General features: G+C 37.6%; 1 protein-coding gene across 1 annotated transcript; it reads left to right on the forward strand.

The window, feature by feature from the left end:
• Positions 1-1,304: 1,304 nt before the first annotated feature.
• LOC5568646 (cilia- and flagella-associated protein 53) lies at positions 1,305-14,298 on the forward strand. Its single transcript, XM_001652425.2, has 7 exons — positions 1,305-1,583; positions 1,651-1,703; positions 1,764-1,940; positions 2,005-2,167; positions 13,245-13,673; positions 13,734-13,820; positions 13,889-14,298. Exons 1-7 carry the CDS (start codon positions 1,518-1,520, stop codon positions 14,252-14,254), a joined length of 1,341 nt encoding a protein of 446 aa, XP_001652475.2. The 5' UTR covers positions 1,305-1,517; the 3' UTR covers positions 14,255-14,298.
• The last annotated feature ends 806 nt before the right edge of the window (positions 14,299-15,104 follow it).

Genomic DNA, 15,104 nt, shown 5'->3' on the forward strand with positions numbered 1-15,104 from the left:
TTCAAACTTACCCGAAAATAAAGAAACTTGTCCATTTTGTCCGCAACTGTCCACAATAGAGCGCTGCATATGACGAGCCTAACCTCACTTATTTGACAGCTGCTGGTCCTGTTGTTTATGTTTCGGACTTAGTCGTTTTTTCCATCATTTTTTCATCTTCGCATTTCTATCACCAGCATGCTGATGGTGACGATTTTCCACGGTAGGAAGATAGGGCCCATTCACAAATTTCATAACGCTGAAGGGGGTGGGTGGGTGTCCTAAAAATGTTACAGCTCATACAAAAATTTAAAAATATTCATACAAAATGTGTCACAAGGGGGTGGGTGGATATCGAAAATTGCCATTTTTGGCGTTATGAAATTTGTGAACAAACCCATAGAATAATACGATCCGTGGGTATCTGCAGTGGATTTGACCTCTCCTCGCAGCAAACTTTCACGAAATTAAGAATGATTCGAAAAAAGTACTAAGTCCAAACTGTAAACAACAGGACCAGTACCTGTCAAAATTGATGCGTGACGTCACAGTGCAGTGGAGTATAAGCGACCCGAACACGGTTTGGGTGACGAACAAACGATAATGGTAGCTACGAGTGTTCATCAGAAATCCTAAAGACATTCTTCACCCATTAAAGAGTAAAGCATTTGAACTATTAAAAGGATACAAAATACCCATTATCCAAAACAAAAAACTACCCCATTTTTTGACAGCTTCATACATTAGGAAAAAATGGGTGCTTTTTACGCCTTAAGCTAGGTATGCTGTTCCGCTCAAGAAAAGTAAAGAAATTCCTTGACTGAATGGGTCAAGAAATTTCCTACAGAGAGCTCCATTTGAAATGACATTTCTTCTCAACCGCGTACTGCGATCAGAAAAATGTGATTTTCTGGACCATTTCTGGGAAGAAATTTTCCACGCATCGAGATAGGCGATTCCTTTTCTTGTCAGTAGCAAGCCGAGCGGTGTCACGAACACGTGCGCATATTTGCTGGTTGAAAATACTGCCGTTTGCTTTTGCTGGGAACAGCTGATCTTTGTTTATATTTTCCACCAGCACTTTTTAAGTAGTGTTGGTGACATGTAACGTGTATGTACACAAGCGCAGAAACCACTATGCCAAGTTAACAGTGTGGTCGCAACCAGAGTGGATCTAGATAAGAGTGGCGTCAATGTCAAAATTGGAACAGCGGCGAACTGTCATTTCCATACAAATCCGCGTTCCAATCGAGCAGGAGACCTGTCAAAACTGGAACATGACGTCACTCTTGTTTACAGGCACTCTAGTCGCAACCTGACATCCCTGCCACCGGTTAATCACATATTTGCTGCATGGGCACAATAATTTCAAATTATCACAAACGCAAACGCTTCGCGGTACCCGTGGCCAAAGCGCGCGCGGAAGTGAAGTGGCACTGTTATGGTAACCGGAAACTGCGCACCAACAACCCGACATAGCAACATAACTACAGCAGTAAACAGTTTGTAAGGCCGTGAAATTATTACTGTTCAAGCAGATGGATTTTGCAAGGATGAACATATTCTACCCGGAAATAAACATAAAAAATGAAGTCCAAAAATTAGTAACTTAAACCGTTAACACAGCTGACGTGTAAAGTATCACAATCTCACAATTCGTTTCCTTTACAGATGGTGAACGCCGACCAAGCTTATGAACAACATATGCAAGAGAAGCGAAAGAGGTATAATCAAATTTGTATCATTAAGGGTCGGTAATTCAATTCCAGGATCAATAATTACAGGTTGGCAGCTCTACTGCAAGCTGAAGAAATGCAACAACAAGCGGAAGTTATTGAAAAGCTGCGAGAGCAGGAAATTGAACGCCTAAGAGCCAAAGAGAATGCCCTATTGGCTGTTAAACAGGATAAGGAACGCCAGCGGGAGGAGTTCATCAAGAACAAAATGATACAACTTAAACTGTAAGCTTGATTTCCCAAAATTACACTACATTTATTGAGTTTACACAAAACTATAATTCTGTAGCAACAACTGTGATGAAATCCGAACGCTAGTTCAGCAGAAATACCACGAGGAGGCCAAACGATGTCAACTTGCTCAGATAGAAGACAAGAAAAAACTCAAACTAGCCCAACTGGACGAGGAACGCTTGTGGAAGGAGGTTCATATGAGGAATTACAAATTAAAGGTACGAAACAGTTTTGTCTCACTTTTCACCGCACCGACGATCTAGAAAAACGACCATAGATCTTCGCAGTATTTTATATCGTTTGGATGTCTTCTGCGTGATTATTACAAACTAGCTTACCCCTACGTGGCTATGACCAGTGACCACGTACCAACAAAATAGGGAAGCGTTAAACCAAAAACAGACGTAACACTGATGAAATTTCCATCGACCACTCATTAACGATTAATTCAAATTCACTGAGTTACGAACTTCACAAAAACATGTTTTTTTAATTTTTTTTTTATTATTTTAGTTTTTTGCCGAAAATTGCAGAGCTACTTGGGCACTTCCACAATTCACTTTGGCATGGGGGGTATTTCTCGGCCGAATCGTCTGAAACTTTGCAATAAGAAGCGTTTTTAGTACGACGCATATTGTGGCAAAATATGAGCTCTGTAGCTTTCAAAAACCCCACTGCCGAGGTGAATCAAAAGTGCCAAGAATAGGATCCGGCTCCCTATCGTCCGTGATTGTTTTTATATTATTTGTTATGGCTATTATAATATAATAATATAATATATAATATAATAATATAATATTATATTCAACCTTAATACATTTTTTATGGAAATATAAACTTTACATAGAATTTCAGGAATCAAGAAAAAAAAGTTTTTCTAAACTAAAGTTATCAATTTTGTGATATTTTCGATGGTTAATTTTTGCTCGACTAGAAATTTTAGCAGTAAGAGTGCAGTTTATTATTAAAAATCACTGACTCCCAGTATTTGTGATAAAATTTGCTGAACAAATATTGTAAAATTTCATTTTTGGCTAAATTTCATGTTTCATGAATTTATGTTTCAGAATTTTGACACAGAAATATAGTATGTAAATCTATGCATTTAACCAAACTCCTTGCACATTAGCGTTGATGTAAAATAGTTCACCATATTTACGCAAAACTTTTATTATATGAAAAATTAAGTTTGTTTTGAACAAAATATTTGACAGCTTCAATTTTTTAATATTGTTCCAAGAAAATTTGAAATGCCATGTCAAGCTGTGATCATCAGTAGGTACCTAACCATTTTTATATAATATAATAATAATATACACACTCAATCTGTTCGGTAAAAATAACTGGGTTTTGGAACTACCGAAAAAGTCGGTAAACTAAAAAAAATGTCAGAAATCGAAAAACAGAGATTTTGCACTTAAATTTTGCAGAGAGCTTTCTTTTTATATATCGATAAAAAAACATGGTGAAATTTGCTTTTTAATTACGCGTAGCAACAGTTTTCAGTTTACTGACTTTTTCGGTAGTTCCAAAACCCAGTAAAATTTTACCGACACCAGTAATTTAATCTAAGTGTGTATAATATAATATAATATCGGTCATGCGACTCAAAGGAAAAGGGAGTTTATAGAAGATTTTTTTAAATCTTTTATAGACTCCCTTTTTCTTTGAGTCGCATGACCGATATAGCCATAACAAATAATATAAGACTTAAGTTTATAAAGAATCTTGTTTTAATTACGAGTTGAATAGTGAATATATTTTTTAAAATGTGCAAAAATATTTTTGTTTTCCGCGGCTACAAAGCAAAGCCATGCTGAAGGTGTCTGGGTTCGAATCCCGGTAGATTCAGGATCTTTTCGTAATGGAAATTTCCTTGACTTCCCTGGGCATAGAGAATAATCGTACTTGCCACACGATATACGAATGCGAAAATGGCAACATTGGCAAAGAAAGCTCTCAGTTAATAACTGTGGAAGTGCTCTGGGTTAATTCTACGAGTGGTGTCAGGTGACAATTGTCGGTGTCGTATTATAATAGCGAGGTGACAATTCTCGACTCGAGTGAAGTGACTCTCCATTGATTTGCATGGCGAGTCACTTCACTCGAGTCGAGAATTGTCACCTCACGCCACTCGTAGAATTAACCCACTCATAAGAACACTAAGCTGAGTAGCCGGCTCTGTCCCAGTGGGGACGTTAATGCCAAGAAAAAGAAAAACTGACAAAAAATTGAAAAAAAAAATGAATTTTTCTTTGAAAAAACATATTTGTTTGCAGTTTTTGTTGAATAACTTGCTCAAAAAAATTGTTTAGTGAAGTGTGATGTACGAAAAGTTTGAAAACAATTAAATAAGCTTCAAAAGTGTGCAAAAATTTAAAATTGGTTGAGTATTCATGAAGTTACGGTCAAACAAAGATAAAAATTTTAGTATTGTTCGTTTAGTTAAGGAATAGATTCTCGTGCACATTTTCAACGTGGAAAAATAAATTCTCACACGTCAGTTCATATGGCACTTTCATAGAAGCACGCACCTTGTATTCAATGTACAATCCAACATAATGCGTTACATGTGCGTTACTTGTTGGTTTTGTTAGCTACGACACCATCCAATATGTGGCAAAAATGGTGGGAGCATATTTTGGTGTGACAAAATTATTTAAATGTTAGTCTATTAGAGGGAAAAATCCTCAATAAAATGAGGAAAAAATTGGAGTAAACTACTTTTAATTAAAACTAGTTTTGATTTTAGACAATTTAGGTGTTCTACAAAGTTTTTATAAATTTAATTTTGAAAATGGTGCTAAAATTTAAAAAAAATCCGTTAGAAATTACCGAAGTTATGGTTAGTTCACTGAAGCTTCATTTTTTATAACTTGAAAATTCACCTTAAAGACGCTTGCGCCATCTCTTAATCTTAATATTTTTAGCTCAAACTCTGAGGTTTCTTTTTCAATGTGATTTAAACTCATAACCCAACTAACAATTTTAGCGCTATAAGCCAAGATTGTTTGCTTTATGCTGTATAACAGTTGAATTGAAGCAGCGAACGCAGCAAAAAAATGAAAGCTATCAAAAATAGAACGATTAGCGTTAATACAGCTGTAACGCAAACGTTTTGCAGCTACAAATCTTAGCTGAATAAATTTCTTCAGTTATCGCTTTTGCTGCTTTCACTAAGCTGTAACTCAACACCGTAAAAGATAGCAACCTAATGATGTGGAATAAAACTCGCCATCATTAATCCGACTGCTTCTATACAATATGATTTGTTATGCTGCTCAATATATTAAGTTTTGAGAAAATTAATTAGGAAAAATCACAATCTATCTTCTAAAACTGTTTTAAAATGAATCACCTTTTAAAAAAATTTTTGCCGTGTACTTCGCTCAAATTTTGCATACACTCAGCTCAAGTTCAAAAACTAGGTAGTTTCTGATATTTCCTACTAAAATAATTATAAGAAAATGATAAGCCGTTTCATTCAGTTACTTTCGACGTTTTTCTACCAGTGTAAAATCGGCTCAAGTAGTGTTTTGTTTTGATTCGTGGTTAAGTCACTTTGTCTTTCCATACAGCGGGGCGGCGAAAGTAGTGGTTAGATTGCGAAAGTTGAAAATGTTACTTTCGTCGTTTCGTAAATCCGGAAAATTAAGAAGCGCTTTGTCGTCAGTTATACAGTGAGCATACAGCAGTAAGCTGTAAAATGACAACTTGTGGCGCATCTACTCAGCTAGTTGGATGTAAACATTGCGTTTGACGTTTCGCACCCTTTTACAGCCTGATGAAATGGTGTAAGCGTGGCTATGACATCTTTTACGATCATTATAAAATTTTGTGTGTACCATTTTCGATGTAGAACAAAACGGTATGTTTTCCTTGCCTTTCGATATAGACTGTGATGGCAACAAGGACAGCGTCGAGACTTGTGGATGCAGGGATCGTGAGTTCGATTCCAAGCGGTGGCAGGTAACGTTGGGAACATTAAATTCAGATACTTATAATATGAATTCCGGAAGCTGTGAAACAGCTTGAAATAAATATTTAATCGATAATACAGCGAAGCTGTATAAAAATTATTCAACAGTTGCGAAATGGTTGAGAAAGCGCCTTCCGAAGATGATACACAGCTACTTGTCGTATAACTGTCGCGATAGAGCAATGATCGGTATGAATAAGGACTGCCAACACAGCTTAGAAATACAGTCGAAGCTCGTTATAACGACAACTTTTATAACGACAAAATCTCTCTATAGCGACATTTTTCGGTCCCATGAAAAATATTTCAATGTTATATCTACTCTCTATAACGACTTTTCTCTATTGCGACGGTCCCTTGCGATGTCGTAATAACGCGCTTCGACTGTAGCTGAGTAGATTCGCCAGATTTGTTGGTAAAAGGATCGCATAGAAGCTTTCGTTCGTATGTACAGCGCCTTTACTCAGCATAAAGCCGTATAAAGAGGGCCTAGAGAATGTTTACATTTGCAATGTTAGTTGGGAAGAGCACACGAATTTTTGATTTTGAGAACTTTTTATAAATAAGCCGCACCCTAATGAATAATTAACAAATATTGTACATATTTAATAACGCTGAAGGGATTGGGTAGGTGTCATTAAGATGTTACAGCTAAAACAATGTTCATACAAAAAGCGTTACAAGGAGAGGAGTGAGTGGCAAAAATGATCATTTTTGGCCTTATGAAATATGTGAAACCCTTATCACATCTGTGCGTCGTGAAGCAGAAACCAGCAAAACATCGATTTTCATGTTGAAGAAGAATCCGATTTTGTGTAACTTCGACAGATCAACCACGTAACCAATGAGAATCTCCGAAGCCTCGATCTTTGCTTCGTCAGTGCTCAAGATGTCGCACCGCCCATATCCAATGCACCCTCATCATTGGTAAAGCAAGTCAACCATCCTCCTCTGATGCTCAAGCTGGTTGTCCAGCATTACAGCACAAGTGAATCAATCGCGCAAGTGACGTATGACTTGCAAAAGCTGACCATCAAGGCATCATGAAATTCCTCGCGCCGTTGAATGGACAGAAGTTCTCGACACTCGTGATGTGGACAATGCTGCTTTGACTCTTGCTCACATTCTTGGACACGTGATCGAGAGGCATGTTCCCAAAAAAAAAAAAAAAACTCTTGCCAGCAAGGGTTTGCCATGGCAAACCAGGGAGCTTCGCACGATGAAAACCGCAAAGAGAACCGCATTAAGGCGCTACACGAAAAATACTACTCTGCGGATGCGCGAGCAATATATAAGGTTAAATGCCGCCTATAAGAGAACAAGTTGGCATTGCTTCAATCGCTATCAGCAACAAGTTTAACGAGACCTTACAACAAAACCGAAATCTTTTTGGAGGTACAGTGGCCCAATTTCATATTCGTACAGGATACTGTTTCCACATCAAGTTAGTAAAAAACTATTAAATGAAGTATTGAGCTACACATACTTTATCCACATTGAAGGTAATAGGTGTCATCTATTGTTTGCCAATCACAAAATGTTTCCATTTACATTCATCTTTGGATTAATAGAAAAGTATTGAAATTCACCCAATTCCATATTCGTATTGTTCGTTTTGTTGATGAATAGATTCTCATGCACATTTTGAACGTGGAAAAATAAATACTCATACGTCAGTTTCTATGGCACTTTCATAGAAGCACGCAACTTGCATTCAATGTACAATCCAACATAATGCGTTACATATGCGTTACGTGTTAGTTTTGTTAGCTACGACGCCATCCAATATATGGCAAACATGGTGGGAGAATATTTTGGTGTGACAAAATTATTTCGGTGTGAGTCTATTAGAGGGCAAAATCCTCAATACACCTACCAAAATTCAAACGCACAACGTTCAAAACTAAATTTAGAAGCTCTATTTGATTACTGAAGTACTTTATTATGGTGTTCAGATGTAGTGAAATACATTTGGACAATTTATTAGTGGACATATATGAAATTTAGGTAAAATTATGAGAAATGCCAGTTTTCAACTAAATTTCTATCAGAGCTTACGAGTATAATCTATAGATTGGATCCAATGACAAAAATAAACGTTATTGTTCGAATCCCTTTTGAGGTAAGAAAATTGTTGTGCCATAAGCTCAAAACTCTTCTAAAATGATATTTTTAATCAATGTAAACCAAATTTTCATTCTAAACAACAGGTAAATGTTAATTTTGAATTTGTCTGTAAAAATGTATTCTAAACTACGCTGTACATATTGACTTCGCAGCACCAATCTGGAGTTCGCCGGTTGGACTTCCGAAGCGAAGTTTTGAACGAACTAACTGTCATTGCTCTGCCGGCTCGGCTTTTATCTCGACTGTTTTAGAAAACTGTCCAACATCACGTCGACGGAAGAAGTTTCACCACAACGGAGGATTTGTCAGTTCGAGCGCGCCAAAATCCTTCCGATTGAAAATGTTTTGGCGGTGCTTAAGGTGCAACTGTTTGCTATCCATAAATGATGATCAATTTTGTAGTTTTGGGGATGTGATATCGGTTCTACCGGACATAGATGAACTGAAAGTGTATCAACATGCCTGTTGTTAGCAAGCATATGATCCGGATAGATCACCGAATGATCGATATGATATAAAACAGAAATATTTTCTTTTCAACGATGTTCAAACTATAGATTGTTCATGGATGCCACGATGAGTCTATCGTGTGTTACCTTAAGTTCGTTGATAAAGAAGAGGAAATTGAGCGAAGTTCTTTTTCTGAATTTTATCGGGATGCACAATAGAGAGACTGCCACAGACGCCGAGCCTTTCAAGCTTAGCGATCGCAATAGTATGGTTCAGCTTGTCAAATGCGGCGGACAGATCGGTGTAAATAACATCCGTTTGTTATCGTTCTACCATGCTGTCGGTTATAAACGATGTCAAACAGAGCAAATTGGTGGCGGTGGAACGACCGGCAGTAAACCCGTGTTGATCAGGACAAAGATGTTGCTTGCAGTGCGACAGAAGTGGTTTCATGATAACGAGATCGAAAAGCTTCGACACGGCACATAGCGATGTAATCCCTCTGTAATTGTCAACGTGGCGCTTGCTTCCTTTTTTGTGCACCGGAAAGATGTGTGCAATCTTCCAGTTAGAAGGAAATATGCCGCTCGAAAGTGACTAATGAAATAAAAAAGAAGGGGGCTCAGCAAGTCGGCGATGTGTTTCTTTAGGAGTACGGACGGTACTCCATCAGGTCCAGGATTGTTGGACGCTTTCAGTTGCTTTGCTGCTTCTGAGATCATTCCATCGTCTATTTCGATTGCACCTCGCTTGGTCGTTCAAAGGAACATTTCTGGCTGCAAGTGAAACTTCATGGCTGCTTAACCCTTTCTTTCCCACAGCTTTGTTCGACAATTTAACTGTCAAAATGGAGTTTCTAAAAAAAGTGCTTGAACAAAAGTTGTTGCAAATGAGCTATATTATTCAAAACCATCATAAATTTTTTTGATTGTTTTTCAATAGTTAGTTGATTGTTTTTCAATAGTTTGACACTTAGGTCACTTATTTCGATGTTTGATGAGACAAATGAGCGTATTAGTTTATTCCAATCATTATTAAGCTAATCGTAGCAATTCGCTTTAGTTAGCGTTCGTCGAAAATCGGTGGATCACCTGTGCTACCATGGGAAAGAGAGGGTTAAAGTCTCGCTGCTAAAAACCATAGAGAACTTCTCTGCGAATAGCTGGCAAATTTCCTGAGTAGATGAACCCGTTCTCCCATTCAATTCCATTGAAGATGGCAGCCCGTACGTCTTCCGCTGCTCGTTAACGTATTTCCAGAAAGATTTTGGCTTCAATTTGAATTTACGTTCGATTTCACGTTGGTATCGGAAGAAACATTGACGACTTAAGCGTTGATATTCGTGGTTCAGCCTCACGTAATGGCATCTTAGAGATGGTGTTTGAAATTTGGTATACTTGCGGAGAGATGCTCTTTTAATTGACTTCATTTTTCGCAGTTCTGCAGTCTGCCAAGGAAGTCGCGAAACTTGATGCACTCTTTTTGGGACGTGCCTGTCAATGACGTATGCCAAGACATGTGAAAAGGTTAAAGCAGCACCCAAGTAACCACGAAGCTATATATGAATACTTTATGTTTGCTCTATAGTGTACTATCAGTTTTTGTTTTAAAGTGACATAACCTTTAAGAGCTTTATAAAGCATAATTAAAGTGGGAAAGGGACCCACAACAACCAAATTAATGCAATACTTGGTAAAGCAGTTTTAATGCACAAGCCCTACTAAAGCATTTATTGTTGTATATTTGCTTAAAATAATGTATGTTTAGGGCTTGCGTTAAAAATAAACAAAACAATGAATCCATTGACTACCTTTCAATGGGTTTCTTTACCAGCTTAATGTTTTTTTTTTTTTGGAATCAGGATTCGAACCCACAACTAGGATGATGGTGTGCTGGATGCCTAGCGCGTTGGTGTCCTGTGCTAAAGCTGCTAATGTAATAAGGTAGGATAAAAATTCCTTATAAACGAAGCCACTGTGTGTCCTTTCCTCACCAAATGAAACATCAATAGAAATAATTTGATCACCATTCTTTCTCGTAGAGGAAATAACAGAACTTAACCCACAAAACCAAACCCTAGCGTATTAGGCAGCGTCCGTAACGCTTTTTGTATGAAAAATTTCAAATTTTTGTATGAGCCGTAACGCTTGAGCCTACTCCCCCCCTCCCTCTAGAGCGTTACGTAATTTGTGGATGCCGCCTTAAACAGATTTCAGGGGAGAGAAATTGATCGACATTTCCTCTCGCGCCTTATGAATAAAAGAGTCTCATAGATAAAATACAACAATTCTGAATGAATACATATATCCTTAGATCATGAAATGGGGGTTCGAGTTGAAAGAAAATCATTTCATTACTCCATATCCCACATAACGTAATGAGCGAGTGCGAACGTGCTCGATCGTCTTACTTATTTATTACAGATTCGAGTGCGTTTAATGAGGTTATGTAATCTTGTATGACAGCATAACTGTATATTCACTCTAAACGCTTAGCATAATGCTATATTAAAATAATAGGCCAGGGGAAGTGGCTCACCCAGAGTGAATTTATAGCAGAGAAAAAGTAGATTTTGTATGAAAATTGACAGGAAAATGAATGACAAGTTCATCCACTTCTCCTGGCCTATGCTACAAAGCATTTTCAATGTTAATCAAATGCATCATTGCTTGACAGTTATTGAATAAATGCATGATAACATTATTAATGCAAAAAATGTTGACTTTCGACCAAATTATTAATGCAATGGTATAATGCTTGTGGTTACTTGGGCAGTATCAACTTCGTTACGATCCAAAACATTGTCCCAGTCAATGCTACTCAACACTTCCGCAATACTATGGTGGTCGGCTTTCTGGAAATCATAAGATACAGTTGCTGGACGATCGACGCAATTGACGAGGAGGGTTCTTTCGACGGAAATAATCGATGGAGGGTGATGAGGGACATCCTTAACTAGTGGGCATGGGGCCACCGAAATAAAGGGTGCTTCATCCTGGGTACTGACGAAGCAAAGATCCAAGCTGCGTCCGTTTTCATTGACTACGTGATTTATCTGGGAAATCATAGCGACACTATAGCTGTCCAGGAGACCGGCTACACAACCATGGATTACGGAGCGTTCGGGGTCCGGATATAAGAAACCATTGTGTGATAGTTTCCACGAGACGGTTGGTAGGTTGAAGTCACCTAAAACGAGAACCTCATCGACAGGTGAAGCAGTATCGATAACATTGTCCGTATTCGTTGACCTGTAGTTTTCCGGTACGAACTCTTCAACACTGTTTCAGCGCGTTGACAGTGTGAAAGATCTTGGAGTGATTCTTGATCCACAACTCACTTCTAAGCACCACGTAGTACGTAGTTGCGAGGGCATCGAGGACATTGGACTTTATATTTCGCGTTGCCAAAGATTTTACTAGCGTACATTTTCTAAAGTCCCTGTACTGCTCCCTGGTTCGATCAACACTTGAATACTGCAGTGTAGTCTGGAATTCCTACTACCAGAATGGCACTGACAGGATTGAATCAGTACGGCATCGCTTTATTCGCTTTGCTCTCCGTCGGCTTCCATGGCGAAATCCACTTCGGTTGCCGAGTTACAGTAGTCGGTGCCAACTAATTGATCTCGAGACTCTTCAGCTATGCACGACCTATGGTTGTAGCTGACACATTGCAGAGGAGAATCGACTGTCCTGTACTTTTGCAGTCACTCGGTTTGAATGTCCACCCAAGAGTATTACGAAACAATACGATGCTTCGACTTCCGTTCCGGAGAACGAACTTTGGACAACAGAGCGCCTATATTGGCATCAAACAAGGGTTTAACAGGGTCGCTTCATTTTTCGACTTTCCCGTTGTTTTTTCATCGTTGATTGTGATTTTGTTAGTAATTGCTTCATATTTGTTAAACTAGAATAAGATATACTTAAGTTATACATCATTGGGACCTGTTTTGTTTGATATCATGTTTGATGTCATCCAATAAATCTTCGTGGAACTTTATTTTAGAAAGTGGTGTTTTGATATGAACAAATCTATGTGATTCACTGGAGATAAATATTGTCTTATATTGTTAAGAAAATTTAATTGAGTTTTATTAAGGGAGTACGTAAAACTCAATTTTCTTTCCAAAACTTCAGAAAAATCCATTCAAATTTTGCTATATTATCGTGCTTTGAATTCACTATCGCTATCAAAATTACGCCGATGGTGCCAAAGAGATTCAATGACAACAATAATCTATCTTCTATATAAATAAAAATGGAATCGTGTTTGTATGTCACGAAATGGCTTCCGAACGGGTCAACGGATTTGAATGATTATATTTCCGTTTTATTCGTCGGAACACGTCGGAACAGTGTTTGTGTGTATAAAAATCCCAGGATATTCACCGGGAAAGTCGGAAAAACAAGCGTGAAAGGAACCGTCATTTTGTATGGGACGATTCATAGCGTTTTTGAACAGCCTACTTGATGGCAAGACGAAGTTTGCCGGGAACACTAGTCGAAAATAAATCAATAGGTATAAAAGTAGCCATGCTAATTACAGTTATTTTTGCTTTTAAATTAGTTAGTATAAAAACATCAGTCAGCAGAAAGAATTTGTGTATGCACAGCACGAGAGTACGATGCGCACTGAACATTGGGAAGAGTGATATTGGCAATAGTCAATGTCATAGTCATTTGATATTCATGATATTCAACGACATTGAGCACAGTGTATATTATTCTTTGCAGCTCGATCGTGAATTAAACGATAAACGAAAACGCGTATCCATGGAATGCCAAACCTTGCTGGATATCAAGGACCAAATGAAAGAACGAACCCTACGATTGGAGAAGGAGAAGGTTGAACAACAGGAAGCACGCTGTACATCACTTCCATTCCCCGAAGGCGATCCGAAGTTGATTCAGATGAAAAAAAGTGATTTGGCGGAAAAACTTAAGGAGCAAATGGCCACAAACATTATGTTACAGAGGAAACGGGCGGATCAAGAACGCGATTTAGTGAAAGTATTTAACGAAGGCATGGAACAGGAATTAGCTCGGGAAAAGGCAACTCGTGATGCGGAGAAACAAACGTTGAAGAAACAAATTGATCAGTATTACAAATATTCAAAGCACATTGAAAAACAACGTTCGGTCGATGAAGCTAAAATGGATAAGGTAGAATTTGTATTAGAAGTATTTGAACTATATTTCAAATGTTTTTTTTTTTAATTCTAGCTTATAAATGATGTGCGACAACAATACGACAAAAAAGAAGTGGAAAATTGTAACGAAACACTAAAAAAACGCTGGGGATTAGCAGATGTAAGTATTCTCATCATAAAAAGTCATAGAAATTCTAAAGTATTCCGCCTATCCTTTATACATTATAGAGTGTCTACGAGACCCAGCGAATGCAAATAGCGGAAATGGAAAAACTGCGCCGCAAACAGGAAGAGGATAAAATATTAGAGGGAGCCCGTGAGCGACAACTGTACGAAAATCATCTCCAGAAGAGCATTGAGGCAAATCAAAGGATGCAAACTGCGGTTAAAAAGTATCGTGAAACGCTAAAAGAACAAATCAAATCGGCAACATTAGAACGCGAACGATGTAAGCGGCATGATCAAACACAGACTAACCGCCTGGTGGAAGCTAACATAAAAGATCTAGATTTCGTGCAGAGCTACGTGAAAGGATCGTTCGAGAGCCATTTCAAAAAGCATCCCAATACGGCATTGATGAGAAAGAAGTACTGAAGTTAATTAAAAATAGATAAATGAAATAAAATATTGGCTTTGTATATCACCTTGTTTATTATACTGGCGTATACTGCCCATACTCGCAATACAGTCCCATTATGAAAATCGTCATGACGAGAAAAACGCTTCTAAACATATTTGCAAACGTGTTCGTTCCACTGCTGCTGATAGCAATAAATCGTGGTAGCATTACTCTACACACTATCATTACAATATCATAAAATCGTCAACAACTGTAACACGGTTAAAATGGTTGTTTTTGAAGTCCAAATCTGGGACACAAGCCAATGGGACTAGTTATCCGAGAACTTCTCTAGCAAACCACAAATATACCTGCATACCAGTCCCATTCCTTGGGACTCGCTTACTTTGTTATCACGCACGTTGACACATTATTATTGAAGTTTTCAATTGATCATAAGGCATTCTTCCTTCTGAAACTTCTAGTAGGGAAAGTGTACCAATTATGGCTATAGTGGTTCCCTATTTGGCCATATGTGCTTTCTCAAAAACTTTCGCATTTTGAATATTTTTTAATGTTTTAACATCAAGTTTCATTTGATATCAAACTACTAAAACACAAAGAATGATTAAAAATTTGAAAACAATCAAATTATCACGTATGGCGAAATAGGGAACCATTATGTCCATAACTGGTACACCTACCCTACTCGCATGTTTTAATAGAAAATTTACTTCTAAGTTATATTCGTACATTATACAATGATATATTGAGAATATATATATATATATATATATATATATATATATATATATATATATATATATATATATATATATATATATTAATATATTAAAAAATTTATTTGTCTGTTTCTATCGGCCG

This window comes from Aedes aegypti, chromosome 2 (assembly GCF_002204515.2).
Source record: "Aedes aegypti strain LVP_AGWG chromosome 2, AaegL5.0 Primary Assembly, whole genome shotgun sequence".
In the NCBI taxonomy this organism is placed as follows: Eukaryota; Metazoa; Arthropoda; class Insecta; order Diptera; family Culicidae; genus Aedes; species Aedes aegypti.